The 25,486-nt window shown below is 38.2% G+C and overlaps 2 protein-coding genes across 2 annotated transcripts; both read left to right on the forward strand.

Moving 5' to 3' along the window:
• Positions 1-6,271: 6,271 nt before the first annotated feature.
• Positions 6,272-12,406, forward strand: LOC123666055 (putative uncharacterized protein DDB_G0282133). The gene is made up of 5 exons (XM_045600263.1): positions 6,272-6,278; positions 7,372-7,565; positions 8,605-8,931; positions 10,037-11,675; positions 12,309-12,406. Exons 1-5 carry the CDS (start codon positions 6,272-6,274, stop codon positions 12,404-12,406), a joined length of 2,265 nt encoding a protein of 754 aa, XP_045456219.1.
• Positions 12,407-21,195: 8,789 nt separating this feature from the next.
• LOC123666057 lies at positions 21,196-23,601 on the forward strand. Its single transcript, XM_045600264.1, has one exon. It carries the CDS (start codon positions 21,196-21,198, stop codon positions 23,599-23,601), a length of 2,406 nt encoding a protein of 801 aa, XP_045456220.1.
• The last annotated feature ends 1,885 nt before the right edge of the window (positions 23,602-25,486 follow it).

A 25,486-nucleotide genomic window follows, 5' to 3' on the forward strand; every position in this document is an offset into this window, starting at 1 on the left:
TAATAACTTTTTTCTGGGTGTACCGATTTTGCTGATTTTTAATTAATTCGAAAGCCGATGCTTATCATGTAGTCACATTTAAATTTCATCGAAATCTGATTACAACTTTTGGAGTAATCTTTAATAATGCGTATTTACTTGACTATTTTTTCGTTGATCTACGTTGTATTACTTGTCGATGTAATTGAAGTCGGTTTTTTTTTCGTTTGCCAGCAAACACAATTATTGAAAGAATGTTTCACAAAAATAACTGTCTTATCAATAAGTACCTGTTTTTTTAAATATATGTAACTAGCTTTCCGCTTCCTTCTTCTTCCTTCTTCCTTCTTACCACTCTGTGATAACGTATCATTCTCGTGGTGATAGCATTTTTAAAATCGGTTCAGTGTTTTTGATTTTTCCTCTGTATAATTAGTATAGATAAATGTTTCATTTCTAACAATAATATCCTTATCAGCTATTAATGTTAAATTGCTTTCCAAATATTTGTCTAATGATGAGCCTTAATGTACTTGTGTCTCAACTCTGTTCCAATTGATTTATAATTACATACAATTATAGATAATTGTGCTTGTTTGCAAAAACGAAAAAAAAATCGACTTCACTTACATCGACAAGTAATACAACGTTGGTAGACGAAAAAAAGTTAGGCAAATACGTGAAATTAGAGATATCTCATAAATTACTTGTCAGATCACGGTCAGTTTCAAACGGGACCACACAACAAGCTCTAGCTTTAGATTAAAGAAGAACAATCAAAATCGGTCTACCAAGTAAAAAGTTATGACGTAACATATATATTTTTTAAAGTCGGTTAAAAAGAAATAAATCTTTTTAGTTTGGTCTCAAAGTTTGAAAAGTCTGCTTAAAAAAATATTTATTAATTAAAGGCAAGTGTCCGGGTTCCGTACAGCTAGGCCCTCTTAGTTTTGAGCCTCGAGGCATTATGGGAAGAAAACGAAATTTTTAGGGATTTTGGGACTTTGGTCGAAATAGAAATCAAATTAAAGTAATTAAAAACAACATTATACGTTATTGTTACATCATCTGCTGGAGATAGAAATGTTTATACAGGATGTCCCAAAATGTAATGATAAGCGGAATTCCAGAGATAGGGCACCCCTTGGGGTATCCGAATCACCCCTATGTATGTTCAGCGATTTTGCATAGTTTTTGAATTATGAATTTTTTTTATATTGTTTTTGAGAATTTTCCACTTTGAATTTTTGTTTTTGTATCTAAATAGTCATGAGCTGTAGCTTCCCGCTTAAAAGATTCAGCTTCTTAACTTTGATGGAAATTGTGAAAATCTATCTATCTCGTTTTTTCGTGTGCGTGTCGTAAAGTGCAAAGGCAAGCAAGCGACTGGCCACTGAGATAATAGACCAACATTCGCATCGCACTACCGTACCCTTCCCCGCGCCTCATCCCCTTATGATGGCTTAACAATACTTACAAACAATTAAGCTTCGGTTGTTTTTTTTCAGTTTTACCTGTGTTTGTAAATAATTTGTCACGCATATGTTTTATTGTAAAACCATTATGTTCTGTATAGTTTCTATTGTTTACCGTCAGGGACAATACCATACTTCGAATACTTTACGAAACTTTATTACTTTTATTACTTCGGATCTCTATTTTATTATAGCTTTGTATTCAGTTCTTTTTGTAACGCCTACTATTATTTCTTATAACTCTGTTCACATGTACCATTACTTAATTGTTTTACGTCCTTCTGTTTTGGGTAGTTGCTTTTGTCTCTTTTTAAGTGAACCGACATCACTGCTGGACATAGGCCTCCACCTGTTCGCACCAAAATGACGGCACTCATGTGTGCTGCCTATACTCACCACGCTAGGCAGGCGAGTTGAGTTGGGCAGCTGAGACCACATGATATGCAATAGTTTTCGATTAAAAAAAGGAACGTCGATATTGGTCCACCCATTTAAAACGTTCTGAGCTAACACATAAAAAATACAGTCCAATTGAGAACCTCTTATAAATCGGTTCAAATTTTTTTTAACATCGGTTATCATCACTCATCACTTCAGCCTATTGCAGTCTACTACTAGACATAGGCCTCCACAAATTCGCGCCAAAAATGGCGTGAATTCACGTGTTTTGCCCATAGTCACCACGCTGGGCAGTGTGGGTTAGTGACCGCAGGACTGGCTTTGTTGCACCGAAGACGCTGCTGCCCGTCTTTGGCCTGTGTATTTAAAGGCCAGCGGTCGGCTTTATAAGTTCCAAGGTGGTAGTGGAAACTGTGTTATCCCTATGTCGCCTCTCACGACACCCACGGGAAGAGAAGTGGTGGCTATATTCTTTACTGCCGTAACTATACAGCATTACATCAATTAATCACAATAGATAAAATATGACATTAAATTTTAAAATAAACATTTAAATATTAAATTAATAGTTAAATACACATACATTTTGCTAATACTAAGTAGGTACGTTATAAACACAAATTTTATATTAAATGTCCTATTAAATTGGTCAAATTACTATTTATTAAAACAATAAAGACGTGACGACTCGTTGGCGCAGCGGTCACAGCACTGATTGTTGCCCTTGCGGTCGCGGGTTCGATCTCCGCTCATGACTAACATTTTTATAGGCCATGCAGATATTTGTCGTGGTCTGGGCGTTTGTGCTTGTGTATTGTGTGTGTACGGACCCACGACACAGGAGTAAATACTAGCAGGGCCCATTTGGGCTTGAGGCGTTTATTTTTTATTTTAATAAAATTCCTAAATCACTATATAAATTGATGCTTCGTATTCATATCACTGCAGTAAATGCTGGTATACTGTTATACCTATGTCTCGCTACAGCTAAAAGCGCTGTAAAGCGACACTCTTAACGTCCCTGCTATTTCGTTGTTAAACAAGATTTCACTCCCGATCTTTTTTTTTTCACACCACAGAATATATAATTGTTAAGGAGTAAACTCCAAAAACCTACAAGAGTCTAGATGTAAACCGTACGAAAATCCGTTGAGTATTTTTTAAGATCTAACAGACTGACAGTTTATTACGAATATAAAGACATTCATAGCCTAAGGTAATGTTACACCTTAAGCTGATAAAAGTCTGACTATTTTACCTGTTTTCTAAATTAAATTGAGACCGTTATCTCGACCACACCAACTAATCAATCTCCTACGTATGTTCTCCACTCTACGCGACATTGGCGGAATCAACCGTGCTCCACTGTCACAACTGAAAGTTATTAAACCAACCAATCAATTAATCGCATTCATAGTATGTTTACTTTTAAAGAAAGCCTTATATATTAATTAATTCATTTTTTTTTGTTACAGTGATTCGTCCGGAAAAGCAGAAGAAGAAGAAAATGACGACATAGCGATATATGTTAATCATGATTATTTACCAAAAATTGATAAAATAGATGACATTCATGAAAGTAAAATTTTTAAAAAAGAGTATTTAATAAATGGATATTCTTTTAGTGAAGAATCTTTTGTAGATAGAAATATTTTTAAAGAATTTCAAATTACAGAAGATGATAATAAGTTTTCTATAGAAAGTGTAGATGGAAACGGTATCGATGAATCTAAGGATGACTCTATTAATCAAACTAAATATTATAGCTTCGTGGAACGCGTTGAAGGTAAATACTAGCCGACCCCACGAACTTAGAACGGCCATTTTTTTTCCATTAATATTGACATTTTTTAAATAAGAACTTATTGTTTGATAACGAATGCCAAAAAATAATTACCAATATTAATACAACAACAGTCAACAGGTTAGTGGTGAAACAGGCCTTTACAGTAATTTTAACGTACATATTGACAGTCATCTATAAAATTGAAGTTTGTCTATGGATAAAAAAAGTTTGCTGTCTACCCTCCCTTTTCTTTGTAGGTTTTGTGTTCTGAACTGATGTAAAATAAAACAAAATGCAGTATTTTTTGTTCGCTGGAAAGACATAGTTAATTTTTATTTTAATGTGATATTAATAAAAAATGTGGTGTTTACCTGTTTTGTTATAGTTTAATATAGTTTTGTGATGTTTAAAACATGGTAAACCCAATCGGGCCTGTGTGTAAAAAATGTAAATATCTCTTGTTTCATTACCAACCTAGCTTTTTACGTTTTTTGTTACATGACTCAATTGTATATTACAATATTTACGGCATTATTTAGATGACTCACACAAGTTACAGGATCCACATCTTAAACGTTTTTTTTATCATAATTTTGGAGTCGTTTATGAGAGATTTTGTTTTCTCTAAAAAAAAAATGATTCCAAGATTTTTGATTTTTTATTATATCTTTTACACATCAATAAGGAAAAAAGCTTAACTTCCTGACATTATATTCTTTTATCCCCAGACGCGTTTCCGCAAAAAACTTTGGACGTTACCATTCAAGAAACGCCATATGGTTTAATAATTAACTCAACTGTATTAGTACCTGTAAACAATTGGCATTCCATTGTAACAGAAGAAAATCGCACGGAATGTATCGTCTGCGATTTGTCAGTGAGTATGCCTACAGATCACATCAAATTCGAAGCACACAACCGCAATTTGGACAATTGCAAGCCCTTGAAGAAATACGACTCTGCCCTCACGAGAAGGGTAAGTGCTAATTATATTTTTAAGTCTTAAAACAAAGGACGGTCCTCAATCTGATAGTACACTTTTTATGTTTGATACCTAATAAACTTTTTACTGGGTGCATTGATTTTGACGTTTTGCAAATATATTCTTTGTGTTATACTTTAAAATATGTATTTAGTTTTACGTTTTACGAAGTCAGATTTAGATTATAATCAATGTCCTGCTGTGCCCTAACTCATAAATAAAGATGATTAAATATATTAAAAGTACTAAAAAGTAAACTAAATAGCTATAAAAACTATTATTACCACAATACAGTGTATATAGTTATTTCAAATTAAATGTAATTTCAGCTTCCATCCAAAGATTGCCCGGTAGAAGTTGCTTTATGCGATAAGGCCGTCTTTTGTACTTTTCTCGTTTTCTAATTAATTTTATGTTATTTTTTTCGTTTAAATTTAAATAAATATATTTTTATTACTTTTCAGATTCGAAATAGCTATCACTGCATCATATGTAACGTTATTTTTAAGTTTCAAAACATTGATACACATTTTGATAGCAAGTATCATGAAGAAAATATGTTATATGCAATTAATAGAGCAGTAGACGTGCTCGAATGTAATTTAAAAAACGACAAATATATCGATTTTAATAATAGTGATGAGAATTCAAAAGTTATCGATACTCGAGATGAATATGTATCGATTAACTATGAAAGCAACATACACCCTGAGGACAACTCATACGCATTACCTGTTCGAGATAATTTTAATGGTGAGTCCGAATAAGTAATTTCATACTGAACCCCTGTAAGATGAAATGGTGTGTCCAGGATTGGAAAGACATAAAACATACACAAACTCCCAGAAAGATACACACTCGTGTGACTCACACAAGTATCTCTAAATTGGGGCATGTGTGCGAGTTAGGGGGCTGTGATCAGTTCACAAACATCTAGCAAAGTGCAAAGTTGCATTATACAAAATTCATTTTAATTTTAATATTTTTCTTAATAATTTCCTTTTTTTTTCTTTTAAAATTTTTGTTTTCTTTACGAAAGGTTCGTTTTATGTATTTTTTTTTTTTATAATAAAGAAAACTAATAAGAATTAATAAATTAAAAATTGTTTAAAAACACACAAACCTATAAAGTTTTCAATAATAAACAATTAATAATTAAGTAAAAAAACACATGTTAAATAAAAATTCACCGAGAAAATGCAAACAGAGCTCAAAATACTTATGTAAAATAAGCTGTCCTCGCGACTACGTCCGCGAAGTATAGTGACTTAACATATTCAACGCGATTCTTTAAATTGGCATAACTTTTTTATTTATGAAGCGATTGACATGAAACAAACAATAAATGTCAAGCTAAGCTTGCCGCAATATATTAATGAAAACCACATCTAAATCTGATAAGCGCTTGCTTAGCCTAGCGTGCACAAACAGACAAACAGACAACAATTCTGACAATCATTGTTTTGGGTCCTATTTGCGTTGATAAAGGTTCCAATAATATTCTTTCTCATATATCTTAAATGTACAGACAGCGACCCGTTACCTTTTTATTATATATATTGATTAGTAAGTAATTACGCACACGAAAATTTTCATTCAATTATTAAACCAAAAGAAAAAAACTAGCCGACCCATCAGACATCATTTACCATGTCGAGTAACCTGTTGGACGCGTGAAGTTGAAATAATTTCTTGAATATAAAAATTTGCTGCACAATAATCCCAATCTTTAGTTCAGTAAGAATAAAAAAAAAATGGTCTAATTGTTACCTCTCACTGTTAAACCACTGGCGAAATAGGCCCTAAAGGTTGCAGCTTATGATTTAAGGTGAAGCAGGCTTTTTTACATCCTGCGGTAGATTCTATTAGTAACTTATATACAGGTTAAACTAATCATTTTATACGAAACAGGTCCAACGACCTATCATTAGTTCCCGCTGTTAAAGTGTATTTTATAACTTATGTGTAGGATAAATTTTATCAATCACCAGTGAAAGATGCCCTAAATTGAACGAATATTTCGCTTCAGCCTGTAATATCCCACTACTGGGCATAGGCCTCTTTTCCCATGTAGGAGAAAGATCAGAGATTAATCCACTACGCTGCTCCAATGCGGGTTGGCGGATATATTCCCTACTATGAGTAACGATCGCTATCAGGTATACATGATAACAACCAGGACCGACGGCTTAACGTGCTCTCTGAGGCACGGTGGGGAGACCCACAAGGACTGCACAAACACCCAGACCACGGCAAACACTTGTATGGCCAATACAAATGTTTGTCATGTGCGGGGATCGAACCCGCACGAACGCTCAACGAATATTTAAAATGTTTATATTACGAGTGGGGTTTGAACTGTAGATCGTTGCGGCGCTTACTAATCAAGGCAAGTCTATATACCGCGGGACCAAACTCTCATCAAAGGATTTGGTCAAATATCGTAACCAATTCAGAATGGAAGTTATAAAAAATAAGCGGATTTTAAATTTGAAAAAAATGGAGTTATTCGATTCGATTGTTTTTTTCTTTTTCATATCATCTGGGTTTACATTTATGATATATTTTTTATCGAAAACTGGCGCTTGTAGTGTAGTCACATTAAAATTTGATTAAGATCTCACGAATGGTTTTTGTAAAATTGGCTACGTTTTTGACTTACCAATATATTACCAACACAAACTACAAACAGTGAAAATATATATATATTTTAATAATAATATATTCCTATACTATAATTTTTATTTCAGATACAAAACCTGAAATAACAGAAGATTCACGGCACATGATATTAGTTCCGAATGAAAGTAAATTTTACTGTATGGCTTGCACTAGCTCATATGATTTGACGGACAAGACGTTACATTATACCGATAGGTACCATTTGAAAAAGTTAAACGAATGTAAAGTTATCGAAAGATACGGAGAGTTCTTTGTGAGAGAGGTAAATATTATTTCTTTATTATATTTTTGTGTATTATTGGAGTTTACTCTCTATCTTAATGGAGTTATGAAAGAAATTTGGGGAGTGAAATAGTGTGAAATGGAAACGTTTAACTGCCCTGAGTGACTTTTTACCGGGCAAGGTCTCTTACGAGAAAGATATAAATATATTTTTAATCATTTCAGCCTATTACAGTCCACTGATGGACATAGGCCTCCACAAGATCGAGCCAAAAATGGCGTGACCTAATTTGTGTTGCCCATAGTCACCACGCTGGGCAGGCGGGTTGGTGACCGCAGGGCTGGCTTTGTCGCACCGAAGACGCTGCTGCCCGTCTTCGGCCTGTGTATTTCAAAGCCAGCAGTTGGATTGTTATTTCTGGTTGGGTGGCAAATATATTTTTGGAAATTTTTGGAAAATATATTTTTAAAGATCGCGATAATCGCTCTTAAGGACTAAACTTCAGTTGCGTGTCAGAGCTGATACACACACTTTTGTATATTAGTATTGGTACTATGTGAGCTTTTTTTTCCATCGAGGTAATTTCTATTTCCATGCTCGCATTTGTGTGTGCGTAATTCAAACGTAAAAAAATTAGTGTATGTGTGCAATTCAGTCATTCATTTTCAGAAGTGAAACTTCTGAAAAGTCGTAGGAAGGTGAAGGAAAACTGTCTATTTTATAAAATTGGTGGAATTTTTGCGTTATAAATAAGTAATAATTTAATATAAATAGTTTTAGGTAATTATTATAAATAAGTAATATCACAAAAAATCCACCAATTTTATGAAATAGACAGTTTTTTCTTCTCCTGTAAAGTTGTTAAAAATGACTTAAGCGGTGTTGTTAGCTAAGCGACGATATATAACTTACATATATACAGGAGATAGTTGCCACAGACAATATAAAAACCATAGTTACATATATAACACCTCCAACCATAATAAGAAACAATTATCCTAACCCAACAAATATAACAGCAAAAATGTTTGAAACAAACTTATGACTAAATGGTTTTATTTATGACTCTTTGTTACAGGTAGGTGACAGATACTACCACTGCGGTGTCTGCAACAGTCTACAATACCCGTATAATATCGAAACTCACATGGAACTAGTTCATCATGTAGTTTTATCGGAAACAGACCACGATGAACTGCAAGGATACATAAATAACAAAAATCGATCAAACAGTAGTGATCAAGATAGATATACGTATAACGCAAATATGAATCATGAATCGAATGAAAGTCGAAGTTCTTCGTCGAATTATTATCCTGGATCGAATGAAAGTCCAAGTTGTTCGTCAGCTGAACATGAATCAAATGATGATCGACGTTCACCGTCGCTTCTTTGCAAGGAATATGTATATTTAAATCAATTTAATCAAATATTACGTGTTTCGTACATGTCATATCATTTTGTGATCAGACGCGAAGATGATTACTTATGTTGGTTATGTAACTTTTCGTCGAATGAATTTAAAATGATACTGCATACGAGTGAACGAAGCCATTTGGGAAAGTTGATTTATATGCACTTTGTACCAGATTTTGGTCCTAACTTAATAAGAGTGGTGAGTATAACTTCTATGTGAGTTAATTTATTTTGGAAAATATAATTAGTTCGGAAAATAACTAAATACAATGTAGAGTAGACAAAAAAATATAACAAACGCACTAGTCGTTGCAACGATTTTCGAGGCTTTCCCTCGATTTCTCTGGCATTCCATCATCAGATCCTTCCATCAGGACACTTGAGATATCTCATTTCCAACAAAAAAAGAATTATCAAAATCGGTTCATAAACGACGAAGTTATCCCCGAACGTACATAAATATACGGTCGAATTAAGTAACCTCCTTTTTTTTAAGTCGGTTAGTAAAAGAAATCATTATATCAGAATAAGACGAGACATTTTTTGATTACAAGCGAACAATCGTCGCCTTTTAAAGGTTTTAGGGAAAGTATGTTGTATGCATAAACTAGCTGTGCCCGCGATTTCGTCCGCGTGGTATTTAACAAAAATTGTTATTGTTCAATTCGCAGTTACAAAATAAATAAATTTCTGAAATAAAAGTAGCCTAAGTTACTTGTTACATCAGCTATCTGCCAGTGAAAGTCCCGTCAAAATCGGTCCAGTCGTTTCAGAGATTAGCAGGAACAAACTGGCAGACAGACAGACAGACGAAAATTGTAAAAAATGTTATTTTGGTATATGTACCGTATACATATGAATTTAGTAAAAATCGGTTATTTTAATATGACAAACAGACACTCCAGTTTTATTTATTTGTATAGATATAATAATAAATGTGTGTAACATACACATATGATCGTCTGCTCCTAACATAGACAAATAAAGCTAATCTCCTAATATAGATAAATAATTATTCGAAGACATAATCAGGGCAGGATATATAGAATACATGATTACATCAAAGTACTTATTAAAAAAATATTTTCTTACAGATAAATGCAGTAGCACATTGCGGGATATGTAATACATGTTTGTATGTATCGGTACTACACGAACATATACAACACGATCTGCACATTCGATTACTAACAGCAGCTATCATAAAATCGCCAAACTATATGGACAACGTGCCAAATCAATCACATTTGAATCAACTTACATTCGGATTACCATCAAACGCAACTCGAACGAATGCTAATATAAATGAACAAAGCGTAAATCAAAGCTACCTAGATGTGAATGCAATAAGTAAAAATCTAACAGACACTGATTTAAAAGAATCAGATAAAATTTTTACAAATAATGGCGCGAATGAATCAAGCGCAAATTTAACGAACGTATACGTGAAAGAAACAAGTGAAAATCTAGAACCTGGGTTGAATGAATCAGGCGAAAATCTATCAAACAATGATGCCAATGAATGGAGTTCATATCTAACGAACAATTACGACGAAGAATCAAGCCTGTATCTAACAGACTCTGAGTTGAATGAGTCAGGCGAAAATCTAACAGACCCTGAGTTGAATGAGTCAAGCGAAAATCTAACAGACAATGACTCAAATGAATTGAACCTAAATCGAACAAACAATTACGAGAAAGAATCAAGCGAAAATCTAATAAACTCCGAGTTGAATGAATCGGGCGAAAATCTAACAAACAATGACGCCAACGATACGAGCTCAAATCTAACCTATAATTACGATAAAGAATCAAGCGAAATTCTAATAGACCCTGAGTTGAATGAATTAGGCAAAAATCTAACAGGTCCTGAGTTTAATGAATCGGGCAGAAATCTAACAGACCCTGAGTTGAATGAATCAGGCGAAAACTTAACAAACAATGACGCTAACGATACGAGCTCAAATCTAACCTATAATTACGAGAAAGAATCAAGCAAAAATCTAATAGACCCCGAGTTGAATGAATCAGGCGAAAATCTAACAGGTCCTGAGTTGAATGAATCAGGCAGAAATCTAACAGACTCTGAGTTGAATGAGTCAGGCGAAAATCTAACAAACAATGATTCAAATGAATCGAACCTAAAGCGAAGAAACAATTACGAGAAGGAATCAAGCGAAAATCTAATAGACTTCCAGTTGAATGAATCAGGCGAAAATCTAACAGATGTTCAGTTGAATGAATCAGGCAAAAATCTAACAGACCCTGAGTTGAATGAGTCAGGCGAAAATCTAACAGATCCTGAGTTGAATGAGTCAGGTGAAAATCTAACAGACCCTGAGTTGAATGAGTCTGGCGAAAACCTAACAATGAATGACGCGAATGAATCGAGCGCAAATCAAACGAACAATTACGTGAAAGAATCGAGCGAAAATCTAACAGACCCTGAGTTGAATAAATCAGGTGAAAATCTGATGAACAATAACGCCAATGAATCGAGCCCAAAGGTAACGAACCCAGACATGAAAGAATCGAGCAAAAATTTAATAGAAACTGATTTGAACGATGATCACGAATCATATGAAAATCCAACAAATATAGATATAAAGGAATCGGGTGAAAATCAAACGATACTCGAACCGTATAATTTCGATTGTATTTATTTAAAAGTTAAAGATACATATGTAAAAGTGAGTTATAAATCATACAATGGTCTTGTTTTTGTAGGAGATGGTACTCACTATTGTTTTTTGTGTTCGTTGCGTTTGTATAATTCATATCAAGAACATATAGGAGACGAAAATCATTTGATTCATTTAAAAAAGAGTCATTTTATCGATAAAAATATCAAGCATCTGCTACGACAGGTAAGCGGTATTTTTTATTTATTATTATTATATAGTTGCACTTAAAGTTATTTTTAGTGAAAATTTCTTGTGCGTTTTCATAATCTACAATATCCCCTTATATAACTAAGCATGATTATAAATAGGATTTTTGTTGTATTATTACAAAATATAGTAATGTCACATAATAGGGGTCTACTCAGAGTTCCTTGGAGAGCACACTAAGCTTAGCTGAGTCGGTCCTGATTGTCTCATAGACACTTGACAGCGATTGTTACTTGTCGTGAGGAATATATCTGTTAAGTTATCTGCGCAGTAGGTCAGCTTAGTGAATTAAGCTCTTCTCGTACCTTGAGAAAGACGCCTATGTTTAGCATCGAAATGTTACTGGCAGAATGAATTAATCAATAAAATATCCCTATTTTCATATATTAGTTATATCTACCTATAGTTTAGAAAAAAATAACTGTTTTTAGAAATAAAATAATTACATAAATACAATAAATTGACATTTTTTCAGAGTTCGACAGCATACCATTGCGTCAATTGCAACATATTATTTTTAAAAAGCGAATTAGAAACGCACATGAAATGGTCAGGATGCATTCTGAAATCTGACAAGAAAACTAGGAAATCAGACTTCAAATCGGGTATAAAACACGTTAACATAAAAACTGCACAGGAGTCAAGTATGCTCGATATTCCATCGGAGATGACTGTAGTAATTAAAATCGATGTTAAAAATTCTCGGGGTGATTTTGAAATTATAAAAAGTGATAAAATCGTTGTTTTTGATGACAAATTCGTCAAAATTCCATGGGATTCGTGGCATGGACTTACGAAAAACAAGAAAGGATACTACTGCGCCCTGTGTCAGGTTAATTTGAAAGAGAGCGTTGTTAACATGCACATCGCTGAAGGAAAGCACGCAACTATTCTACAAAATTCGATAGAAAAGAAATTTTTGCCTTCAATCATTAGGACGGTATGTATTTTTTCGTTTTTATTTTAATTTTTATTTTTATCCAAAAAAGGTGCCGAAAGACGCCGCGTTGGCGCAACGGTCACAGCTATGGATTGTACCTGTTGCGCTGGCGGTTGCGGGTTCGATCCCCGCACACGACAAACATTTGTATTGGCCATATAGGTATCTACGATTTAATTATTGTGTTACCCACACATTAGGGATTCTAAACATTTTTGAATATCATATCAAAAATCGACCGCTCCAGCTTGGTTCGAACCTGCCTCGCCACGCCACGGTTCGCTTAAACCGAATATAAAAATCATCATATCAAAAATTTCGCTCTGGCGGTTACATCGTTCCATAGCTTAATTGGCTAGAGCGCCGACACGGTCAGTCGGAGACGCGGGTCAGCTCCGACGCGCGACTGGAGTTTACTCCTTCAGATCCACTGTCTAAATAGGCACAAAAAGGCTGACTAGTCTAAGAAATAGATTAATACCATATCAAATGTATATAAACAAATCAATTAACGCCATCTTATCATGTGATCCACCACGCTGCTCCAATGCGGGTTGGCGGATATATTCCCTAGTAACGATCGCTATGAAGCGTAGATGATAACACGGTGGGGAGACCCACAAGGACTGCACAAACACCTAGACCACGGCAAACACCTATATGGCCACTTGGAATATCATATCAAAAATTGACCGCTCCAGCGAGGTTTTACCTATTTGTTAGTCTTGAATGTGTTAAATTTATTCTTGTTGTTAATTTTCAGATCAACGAGAGTGATATGCACTGCCTCACTTGTAACGTGGCGGTTTTGAACAGGAACAATGCATTTTCTGAACATCTTCAAGGGAAAAAACATGATAGAAACCTATCTGTAATCAACAAAGTCGACGTAAATAATGTTTCGCCTAGAAACATTTTATATCTATAGATATAATTTAAAATCTAAGAGTTGAAACTATGTAATACACATAATAATTTTTTTTTTGTAAATTTAGGTTATCATATCTGAGTTGGATTCATCCATCTGGCTATCAGTCACATGTACGTGGTTATACATTTGGGTACAAGCGAGGTGCTTTAAATCAAACCCACATATACTGTGTAATATTTCTAATCTGTGTACAAAAATTAATTTAAATAGAAGCAGTCGTTAAAGTTCAGTTGTTAAACTACCTTGTTTCTGTATTACTCTATTTGGCTGATTTTTGTACGTAATTATGTCATCTGTCCCACTGGCGTCCACCGTGTATATACTATACTTATGAAAAACCTTTTTAGAGGTACTTACCGGTTTTTTTTTTAAGTTTACTCTTGCAACAAACTGTGTCTCCTTAGTCTTGATCCTAGTGTCTGCCACTATAACAACGGTTTTAGCAAGCCCAAGTTAACAGTGATCCCAAACCTTTCCAATTCTGAAACTTAATATCGTCCAATAAACCGGTGACCAATTTTCAGGAAAATTTCGTCATTTGTACCATTTTACCATTTCGATGTAATTACTGGAAATCGACTTGGTATCTCTGTAAAACTTAAAATTTCTCTAAGTTCCATTAAATAACAAGACAAGTGGCAGTACTCTTAAATCTACTAATCTTTAGGCTATCATACCACGATGAGCTAAAAATGAAAATAGCTTTTAGACGCGATTCAGTATCTTAATCCTCGTATCCTTTATAAATCCAGTTTTGAAGAGTTATCATGTTCAAGAGTAAAGCCTTTGGTGGTACTTTCTTATAAGTGCCAACTGTCCAATGTCAGACATGTATAGGATTGTCCATTAATCACGTGATTTTTTTGGCAATTTGTGCGTATTTTTAGTACAGAGTACTTCTATTCAAATTTTCAAAATATTTTACATAATAGATAGGTTTGATTAAATTTTGCAAACTGTCTAAATTAACGACTTGCAAAAAGTATCTAATAGTATTATTTTTAATATAGCATCTAAGTTTTATTTTATCGGTTCATGGTCTCACTAGTTACTTAGTGTATTTTAACGATAAACAAACGACCTTAAATACGAATTTACGCAAACTTGCGCGGTTTGCTTTAGTACCAAGAGTGGTATAAAAATGGCGGCCATATTGCCAAAGTACAAATTATGAAGAAATTAGTTTATAAATAAAATGTACTAATAATGTGTTTGTAATCTTAAGTGTAATCTTAGTGTGTAATAATGTTCCTATAGTTTTTAAATTCTTTTTAATTTTTTATTATTATTATTATTTTAAACTGTATTCTAATTATGTATTAAATTTCAAACTGATCTGTTCTGACGGGATGGAGTAACGTTCGTCCAAATGTTCATTTATTTTTAGTAAGGTTTTTTAATTCTTAAGACAAAAAATAGGATTATAAGTTTGTCAATGATTTTGATGTATTTTTATGTGTAAGTTCTTAGCTATTTGTGGTAAAAATCGATCCAGCTAGTATAAGCTCTTTCCCCAAAATGATAGCCATTTTCGGCATAAAATGGAATTATTGCGTTTTTTTTTTTTTTTTTTTTTTTATGTCACTAGGTCGGCAAACAAGCGTACGGCTCACCTGATGGTAAGCGATTACCGTAGCGCAAGCGCGTTGCCGACCCAATCCCCAACCCCCCAGGAGCTCTGGTCACCTTACTCACCAACAGGAACACAATACTGCTTGAAAACAGTATTATTTTGCTGTGATCTTCTGTAAGGTCGAGGTACTACCCCAGTCGGGCTGCTCCATATTTTGAGCAGGAAATTCCTGCTGTGCCCTACCTCAGTTAAAATTACCTAATAATTTAATTTTTTATGTACCTCTCATTTATTGTAGAATTTATAAGAGGATCGATTTTTTTATGTATTTTGAAATATTTCATGTAGCTAGTAAATGAATGGTATACATTTTGTACCTTTTTTCCATAATTTTGATTTATTTTGAAATAAATTTTTATGACATTGAAATGTGTTTTATTTTAATTTGTTATAATATTATTAGAATCGCCCCGTGGTTTCACCTGTGTAATATTCGGTCTCGTGGGAATGTCGGTATAAAAATTCATGATCATCATCACAGCACCCTTTCGCAGTCCACTACTGGACATAGGCCTCCACAAGTTCACGCCGAAAATGGCGTGAACTCATGTGTGTTGCCCATAGTCACCATGCTGGGCAGGCGGGTTAGTAACCGCAGGGCTGGCTTTGTCTCACCGAAGACGCTGCTGCCCGTCTTCGGCCTGTGTATTTCAAAGCAGGGTATAAAAATTAGTCAGTTTATTATTTTGAATCACCCAACTATCCACATACCTACTGAGTTACATTACATTTTTCACGGGAAGAATAACAAAACTATATCATCCTCACAAACTTTCACATTCCCATGATTGTATATTCATATAGAGATAGATCTTGAGATGATCTTGATCTTGGAGCTCCTATAAAATCTTTTTAAATTTGAAAATTTAATTTTATAGTAGTAAAAAATATATGTGTTTCACGTTAAATAGGTTTCTAAGTACTTGATGACATTCAATAGGCAAAAAAAAATCAAGTACTATTAAGTTATTAAAAAAAGTAATGAAGCGCGAATGTCATGAATGTGTGTCCTTTTCTAAGACAACCTATTTCCTCATTGTCACATTACATAACGATAAGCCCTTTCCCTTCTTATGTGTAAAGTTTTGCCACCGAGTTGTATTGATGTAATATTTATGAAATAAATAGTCCCGTCAAAATACATATTTATTATACCAAAAATTTCGACAGAGCTGAATTTTGGTGTAGACTGGATAAAACAGTAGAAAAAGAACTAAAAGTCGCCATAGATTCCATATGTGCTAAAAGACCTATTCGAGGTCAACGGTCGAAAATTTCGTGTTTTTTTTTCCAAAATGGTATTCTTTAAATTAAAAATATAACCTAGGTAAATACTGTAGAAAAAATAATAATAATTGGGCGGCAAATTTTTGGTGTCCCCAAGTGGTAGAAACCACTGGTGTGAATTGTGAACGTATTTCCACAAGACGACTCCTTATACATTATTTAAATGTTAAGAAAACAAAAACTCGTCAAAACAATTTATTTTATGCCGTCTCCTCAATCTCTTCTTTAAACATGCGGTAGACCGTCGCCGCTTTGTTGACGACATTGTCTGCGTACGTCTTGAGCTTCTTAGATGATAGAACATCTTTAAACGCGCGTAATATCGATTTTGTATCAATTTCGTACATCATCGAAGACTTTCCATCGCCATTTTTAAATTTAACTACTTCTGGTTCTGAAAATAAAGTTTTTGTCATCACAAGGATGTCAAACAAGCGTTCCCTATGCAAAATATTTTACACACTTCATTAAAACACGGACAAATGAACACCAAATTCTTGTAGATCTCATAGCCTCTCGTAGCTCCGTACGAGAATATGATCTGCATTAGTTCATGTTTTTATGAGGTTTATGAGACGCATTTTCCGTAGGGTTACGCTTCACCTAATGGTAAAATATCGTCGAAGGCTAGGACGCCTATAACACTAGGATTGTTGCAAGCGCATTGCTGACCCTCCCCAGGAGCTTTGGCTACCTTGCTTACCATAGGAACACTATTACGATACATTACTTGAGAGAAGTATTATTAAGCTGTAATCTAATGTTTTTTTAACTTTGAGGTACTTCTCACGTCAGACTGATTTAAATTTTGAGCATGATATTTCCTGCTGGGCTCTACCGCAATTAGAGGTATTATAAATTGTATTTGCTGGCAAACGAAGAAAAACAGACTTCAATTATATCGACAAGTAATACAACGTTGGTAGACGAAAAAAAGTTAGGCAAATACGTGAAATTAGAGATATCTCAAAAATTACTTGTCAGATCACGATCAGTTTCAAACGGGACCACACAACAAGCTCTAGCTTTAGATTAAAGAAGAACAATCAAAATCGGTCTACCAAGTAAAAAGTTATGAAGTAACATATATATATTTTAAAGTCGGCTAAAAAGAAATAAATCTTTTTAGTTTTGTTATAAACCAAACCTGGCAACACTAAAAATTGTATAATATCTATGGCCGCGCTGAATCCGGCGCATAGGCTGACACTTCCGCTCGCTAACGTTGTAAGTTTTGACCGTTCCGAGAGAACTCGCTGCGCTTTTGTTGCTAAAAACCCTTTTTGTAACGTGATTACGTTCGGTTTAGATATTTTTGAGTGTATAATTTGCTTTGTGTACGATTTAATTGCTAACTTGATTTATAAGTAATCGGCCTGATTGCAACTGCTAAGTGCGCCAACACGTGCTCAAGTAATTGTTTGAAACTTGTGTAATTTCATTGACTTGATCATTGCTTGAACTGTTAATGTAAGCTTATATGTACTTGATAAGTTTGGAGTGACTCAGTGTTGTATAATTTGCAACCCCTCGTTGGAGTCCCACGTCACTCATCGACGGCTTCGTGATCTGTTGGGCTTGCCCTCTTCAGATAAGTATAAATCAATTAGCATTTGATTTGGTTGGCCAGCTTTATCCTTTGTTAGTTAGATTTATACTCAGGGCAACGTCACCTATGAAGAAACTTCAGGTAACTTTGACTTAATTATATGTTTAGCTCTGTGTTATCGCAGACAATTATGTACATCCCTTTTGTCCTGTGTCAACTTCCACTGCGCATCTATTGAACTCCAGGATGGATGATACATATATTTTCTGGTAGCAGAGCGTGGTTAATGGTTAATAGTTAATAGTTTGTTGTATAAATAAAGAAAAATAGAAAAGGAAAAACATTGACTTGTATATGTAACTTGAATTCACTGCGTACTTGTAAAATATTGAGTTACTTGTTCACTTTAGACAGATTGTACTTAGTATTTAAATTTAACATTTAATATTTACAGAATAAGAATATTAGTTTGTTTTAAAAAGGTTTATAATATTGACTAGAAATTGTTATCATTAGTTGTTCTTTGTCTTGCATACATCTATATATCTTACATAATTTTCTTGGAATATTTTTATTGGTTTCACATTTGTTTTGTACTTTATTGAAAAGTTAATTGTCATAACATACATAATTTGTCATAAATAATTTTATTGCTAGTATAAGCTTGAAACAGTTGTTAAATTTGTATCAATAAGTAAATTAATTGATTTAAGTAAAGTTGTTGTTTACCTGGATTATTGAAAACAAAGAAAAATTTGTTAATTGTTAATTAATTTGTTTGTTAATGCTTAAAAGTTGCTGACTGGTTTGTTATATTGAATTCATAATTTTGAGTTAATATTAGTCTAAAACTTTGCTTTTATTTCTTCTTATATTATTACTTAAGTTGTTTAAGATTTGATATTTAATTTAAATTGGTAATAGCTGTTGTCTTATTGAAAAATAACTTGTTTTCTTTTTTTTTGTTTCTTATTATTTGTTTGTGTACCTTGTGCCTTTGAAGATGACTTCAACCGCATTCACTGTTGTCCGTGAGTCATGTTCGGGAATAACAACTCACCTCAGATGGTTCAGCTCAGCTGCCGCTTTGGTGAATAGAGAGAATCGCACGGAGGCCTTGATGGACAGGTACGAGAAATGCCCTGCTCGACTTCAACAGGTGGAGACTCTGTACCAGCGCTTCCTTCTACATCTAGAGGATGTACCTATGGAGTCATTCCCGAAGGAGCGACGTGATCAAGTCCACGAGGACTATGTCCAAATTATGGATATGGCTGACGACATTGCCCAACGCACGCGTGAGGTCTTAGCCTCGCGTGCCGGAGTACCGCCTACCAGGGCCCCTTTGAAAACTCCCGTGGGCCTTTTGACGAAACTGCCTAGCTTGGACCTTCCACGCTTTGATGGTCGTTTGGACAAGTGGATGGGGTTCATTGGCCTATTTGAGAGCCTCGTGGACTCGAGGGAGGATTTGGGCCCCTCTCAAAAGTTGGCCTATCTGCTCTCCGTGCTTGATGGAGAGGCGAGGGGCTTAGTGCAGCATCTCCCAATATGTGACGGGAGCTATGAAGTTGCACGGTCATTGCTCACCAAGCGCTATCATAATCAGCACTGTCTGGCCGATGCCCATATTGACCAGATTATGGACCTTCCCATCGTGAGCAATGCCCCCCAGTTGAGGACTGAGCTGCTCAACCCCCTTTTAATTGCCACTAACGCTCTCAACCGCTTGGGACTGCCGGTTGCCCAGTGGTCTTATTTGTTGCTGCGCATTGTACTTAAGCGGCTGCCAGTGTCCATGAGAGCACGTTTTGAACAGGAGCACGCTAGGGATGAGGCATCTCCTCTCCCTACTTTTGACCAGATATTGACGTTCTTGGAGAACGAGTGTCGCATGGGTGACGTTATGGTCGCCGATGCGCCAGTGGGACCATCAAGCCCTAGGCCCACCAATCAACGGCGCACTGCACAAACCACGCCAAAAGGAAAGGCGTCCCCCAGCTTTGCTGTCGCGCAGGCCGCACGACCGGACTGCCGATTTTGTAAGTCCCAGGGGCACCGAACGGCGCAGTGCCAGGAGTTTGTAGCGCTGCACGTGGCCTCTCGTAGGCGGATTGCCAAGGCCCGAGGCTGGTGTTTCTCCTGCCTAGGGGACCACTACCAGCGCGCCTGCCCCGACACGCACCCGTGTCCTATTTGTGGAGGGCAGCATCTGAAGGTGCTGTGCGCCAACGCGAATGGCCGTCGCGACCACCCGGGGTCGCCTTCGGGCGGGTATGTGAGTGGACGCCGGGAACAGTCCCGCATTTTGGAGTCCGGCTCACCTCCACCCCGCCGCGCAGATTGTGCTGCCGTAAATCGCCAGCATGGCTCGGTGCGCAGCCCCACGGGCGGGTATGAAAGAGGGCCTCGGGTTCAAACCCGTACCTTTGTGTCCCCCTCGCCCCCACTTTCCCCGCGTGGCCAAATAAGGTCACCTCCGGTCATGTACCGCGACTATCGTGATGCACGTCCGGTACGTTTGCCGTCTCCCCCTTTGGCGAAGCGTCCCCGTTTGGAACCGCGCAACCCTCGGTACGGACGCTCCCGGCGCTACGAACTGCCGACTATGGCTCGTGGCAGTCGTCACCGAGAGGGGGTCGAGTTCCGACCTTTACCTCATTTTGACGCGTCGGCACAAGACAGCGGCGTTCGATCGCCGCCACGCCAACATTAGGATGTTGGCGTCTGCCCTCGCTATGCACCGCCCCCTTTTGAGACCGTCCTCTTGCCCACGGCTCATGTCAGGGTCTGGGGACGGACGGGCGCCTCGGTTGTAGTCCGAGCGATATTGGACACAGGCTCACAAGGGTGCATAGTCTCGTCTTGGTTGGTAGGGCAGACTGGCCTGAATATTAAAAGATATTCAGATGTAATTAGAGGTGTCGGAAACGCCCCTGTGGCCACAGTTGAGGGACACGTTTGGTTTGAGTTCTCCCCCTCAAGTTCTCCACGCCCGACGCTGGGATCGTCAGCTATTGTGATGGAGAACATCTTGGGCAGTCACCCGCAAGTTCGTTTGTCTGCGCATGCGGTAAAACTGACCGCCGATTTGAACTTGGCTGACCCTCAATTTGACCTACCTGGCACGGTCGATTTGTTACTTGGTGCCGATGTTCTAGGCAAAATATTGCTTGGCAAGGATCGTGTTTTGCAGCCAGGTGGCTTAGTAGCCCTCCGGACCATATTTGGATTCGCATTGATGGGGCCTGTATTGAGGGCTCCCCCTCCTACCGAACTTGGAACGGCCTTGATGGTGGGCTGCGCTCTCTCTGACGCAGTGCAGAGATTTTGGGAAGTGGAAGAGCCACCACAAGCGCCCCGCTCTGATCCGGAACATGAGGACTGTGAACTGTTCTACCAGAACAACACTAGCTACCTCCGTTCTGGCCGGATCATGACAAGATTGCCCTTTCTCGCCGTACGGCCGCCCCTTGGAGACTCGCGGCCTACTGCAGAGAAGCGTTTGTTGGCAATGGAACGCCGCATGAGCAGGGACCCGCTACTCAAAGAGAAGTATATTGACTTCATGCGGGAGTATGAAGATTTGGGACACATGTCTGTGTCAAAATTTGATTGGCGCTCGATGGAGCATTTTTTCCTCCCACATCATGCCGTCATAAAACCATCAAGTGGTAAGCTGCGCACAGTTTTTGATGGTTCTGCGCAGACCACATCGGGAGTGTCCTTGAACCAGTGTCTTCATCCTGGTCCCAAATTGCTTAAGGACCTTTGTGATGTCATTACACGGTTTCGTCGTCATCAATTTGTTTTTGTGGCTGACATCAAGATGATGTTCAGGCAAACGGTTATTCACCCTGATGATCGCCGATACCAGTTGATATTGTGGCGGGAAAACCCGCAAGATCCCATGCTTGTCTACGAGCTCAACACGAACACGTACGGGCTGCGGTCTAGCCCCTTTTTGGCCATACGCTCGCTTCGGGAGCTCGCAGATCGAGAGCGTATGTCGTTTCCTCGCGCTGCCGCCATTTTGAAGGAGGATCTATATGTCGATGACATATGCACTGGCGCGTCCACGGAGAGAGAGGCTCTCCTCTTGCGTGACGAGTTGATTGGCATCCTAGCCTCCGCAGGATATGAGTTGCGCAAATGGATCTCCAACTTACCTGCGCTTTTGGATGGGCTTCCGGATGACCACCAGCAGGATCCTCACCTGTTTGAGAATCGTGGCAATCCTACCATGATGACAGTACTTGGAATCCAGTACAGACCAGTTCAAGACATCTTCACATTTAACGTCGACTTGGATTCGCCTCATACTTGGACGAAACGACTGGTTCTGTCGACTGTCGCGAGAACGTTTGATCCCAATGGCTGGATATGCCCGGTCATATTCTGGGCCAAATGCTTCCTGCAGAGACTTTGGACTGCAGGTCTCGGATGGGACGAGCCACTCCGCGAAGCTGTTTTGGAGGATTGGCATTTATTTGCTTCCTCATTGCCTGCTATTAATAGAATATCGTTACCCCGTGCTATGATTCCGCCAGGAAAGCATACTGCGTCCCTTCATGGGTTCTCGGACGCTTCGGAACGTGGGTACGCAGCAGCCGTATATTTACGCACCGTGACCATGGATGGTCAGGTGAAGGTGTCATTGGTCATGGCGAAGAGCAAGGTTGCGCCTCTTCGAACCGCCTTGACAATTCCTAAGTTAGAGTTGTCGGGGGCGGCCCTTCTTGCTCGCCTCTTGAATCACGTCATGTCAACGTTATGCCCGTCAGTTAACATTGCCACGGTCTATGCATGGACTGACAGTCAAATTGTTCTGTGTTGGCTGAAGGCGTCAGTCCACACCTTAGAGGTGTTTGTAGCAAATCGAGTCTCTCAGATTCAGAAATCGGAGACCTCGTTGATTTGGAGGCATGTGCCTGGCGAAGCCAACCCTGCTGATTGTGCGTCACGGGGATGTATGGCTCCCCTTTTGGTTGAGCACTCCCTGTGGTGGGGACCAGAGTGGTTGACTAGGTCAGAGCCTAATTGGCCGCGAACACCGGCCTTGGATACTGTCGCATTGCCTGGTTTGCGAACGCTTGCTATTGAACGGCAGGACCGTCCGTTCGACCCAGACTTCCTATTAAATCGCTACAGCTCATTGGACAAATTGTTGTGTGTCACCGCTTGGATAAAGCGCTTCATAAATAATTGTAGACACCCACAGAACAAATGTTTGGAGGCGTTCTTATCGCCACAAGAGCTCCAGGATGCTCTTTTTCATTGGGTTCGCTCTGTGCAAGAGGCACACTTTGAAAATGAGATTAACAAGATTTATTTTGAGAAAGGGCAAATCCAAGCTGTCCGGGGCTATTTGCAAACTGAACCCCTTCTTGGACAGTGCGGGTCTTTTACGAGTCGGAGGGCGTCTTAGGAACGCAAACATCCCTTATGGATCTCGTCACCCCCTCCTGTTGCCCAAGAATGGCCACTTGGTTAATTTGTTGGTGACTGATCGTCACATCAAGAACTCCCACGCCGGCTGTAATGCCTTATTGGCCATTTCACAGCGAGAATTTTGGATTTTATCGGCCCGAAGGACTATCCGTAGTGTGGTCTTTCGCTGCATGCCTTGCTATAGGCTCAAGGCCTCTACCATGCAGCCTATGATGGGTGACCTGCCTTCGGATCGGGTCACAGAAACAAGGCCCTTTGCTGGAGTTGGTACGGACTTTGCAGGTCCCTTTTCGGTTAAGACCTCGACCCTCAGGAACAGTAAAATTGTCAAGGCTTATTTGTGCGTTTTTGTTTGCCTATCTACCAAGGCGGTACATTTGGAACTCGTTTCAGCTCTCTCGACAGAAGTCTTTGTTGCGACGCTAGATAGGTTCGTGTCACGACGAGGACTACCGACCTTGATTCGGTCGGATTGCGGCACCAACTTCAAAGGCACAAACAATTACTTAAAAGAGATATATGATTTTTTGTCGTCTAATGAGACTGAAATTGCGTCTAGACTAGCTAGTCGCAGAATAACTTGGAAGTTCAGCCCCGCGTCATGTCCCCACTGGGGAGGAATTTTTGAAAGCGTTGTAAAGGTTGCCAAGACACATTTGCGACGAGTAATTGGCGAGTCTATATTGACATTTGAAGAGCTCGCAACTGTGTTTTGCAAAATTGAAGCCGTTTTGAATTCACGCCCGTTGTGCCCGATCTCTTCAGACCCCAACGATTTGGAGGCCCTCACACCGGGTCATTTTTTGATTGGACAGCCACTGAACGCCCTGCCGGAATACCCCTTTGTTGATGTGAAACAAAATCGTCTCTCGCGTTTTGAATTGATCCAACAACTCACCCAGAGCTTTTGGAAGCGTTGGAACCTAGAGTATTTGCATATTCTCCAGCAGCGCGTTAAGTGGACTGATAAGACTGATCCACCTCGTGTTGGTGACCTCGTACTGGTTAAGGACGCTAACTCACCGCCACTGTGTTGGCGCAGGGGGCGCATTCTCAACCTTGTCTTTGGAGCAGATGGTGTACCCCGTTTTGCTGAGGTTCGGGTAGACGGTTCGGTTCTGAAGAGAGCAGTATCAACCTTGTCGCAACTGCCAATTGATTAGCGGCCAGGTGGTCCTGGCCGAGGCGGGTAGATGTTATAAACCAAACCTGGCAACACTAAAAATTGTATAATATCTATGGCCGCGCTGAATCCGGCGCATAGGCTGACACTTCCGCTAGCTAACGTTGTAAGTTTTGACCGTTCCGAGAGAACTCGCTGCGCTTTTGTTGCTAAAAACCCTTTTTGTAACGTGATTACGTTCGGTTTAGATATTTTTGAGTGTATAATTTGCTTTGTGTACGATTTAATTGCTAACTTGATTTATAAGTAATCGGCCTGATTGCAACTGCTAAGTGCGCCAACACGTGCTCAAATAATTGTTTGAAACTTGTGTAATTTCATTGACTTGATCATTGCTTGAACTATTAATGTAAGCTTATATGTACTTGATAAGTTTGGAGTGACTCAGTGTTGTATAATTTGCAACCCCTCGTTGGAGTCCCACGTCACTCATCGACGGCTTCGTGATCTGTTGGGCTTGCCCTCTTCAGATAAGTATAAATCAATTAGCATTTGATTTGGTTGGCCAGCTTTATCCTTTGTTAGTTAGATTTATACTCAGGGCAACGTCACCTATGAAGAAACTTCAGGTAACTTTGACTTAATTATATGTTTAGCTCTGTGTTATCGCAGACAATTATGTACATCCCTTTTGTCCTGTGTCAACTTCCACTGCGCATCTATTGAACTCCAGGATGGA

The sequence above is a fragment of the Melitaea cinxia genome, chromosome 25, assembly GCF_905220565.1.
Source record: "Melitaea cinxia chromosome 25, ilMelCinx1.1, whole genome shotgun sequence".
In the NCBI taxonomy this organism is placed as follows: domain Eukaryota; kingdom Metazoa; phylum Arthropoda; class Insecta; order Lepidoptera; family Nymphalidae; genus Melitaea; species Melitaea cinxia.

Excerpts from the sequence above, each read along its gene's own strand:
- LOC123666055 (XM_045600263.1), top strand. Across the intron at positions 7,566-8,604 it reads GAGAGTTCTTTGTGAGAGAG|GTAGGTGACAGATACTACCA; the intron begins GTAAATATTATT and ends TCTTTGTTACAG. Across the intron at positions 11,676-12,308 it reads TCTTGTTTTTGTAGGAGATG|AGTTCGACAGCATACCATTG; the intron begins GTACTCACTATT and ends ACATTTTTTCAG.
- LOC123666057 (XM_045600264.1), top strand. The coding sequence starts at position 21,196 with ATGGAGAACATCTTGGGCAGTCACCCGCAAGTTCGTTTGTCTGCGCAT.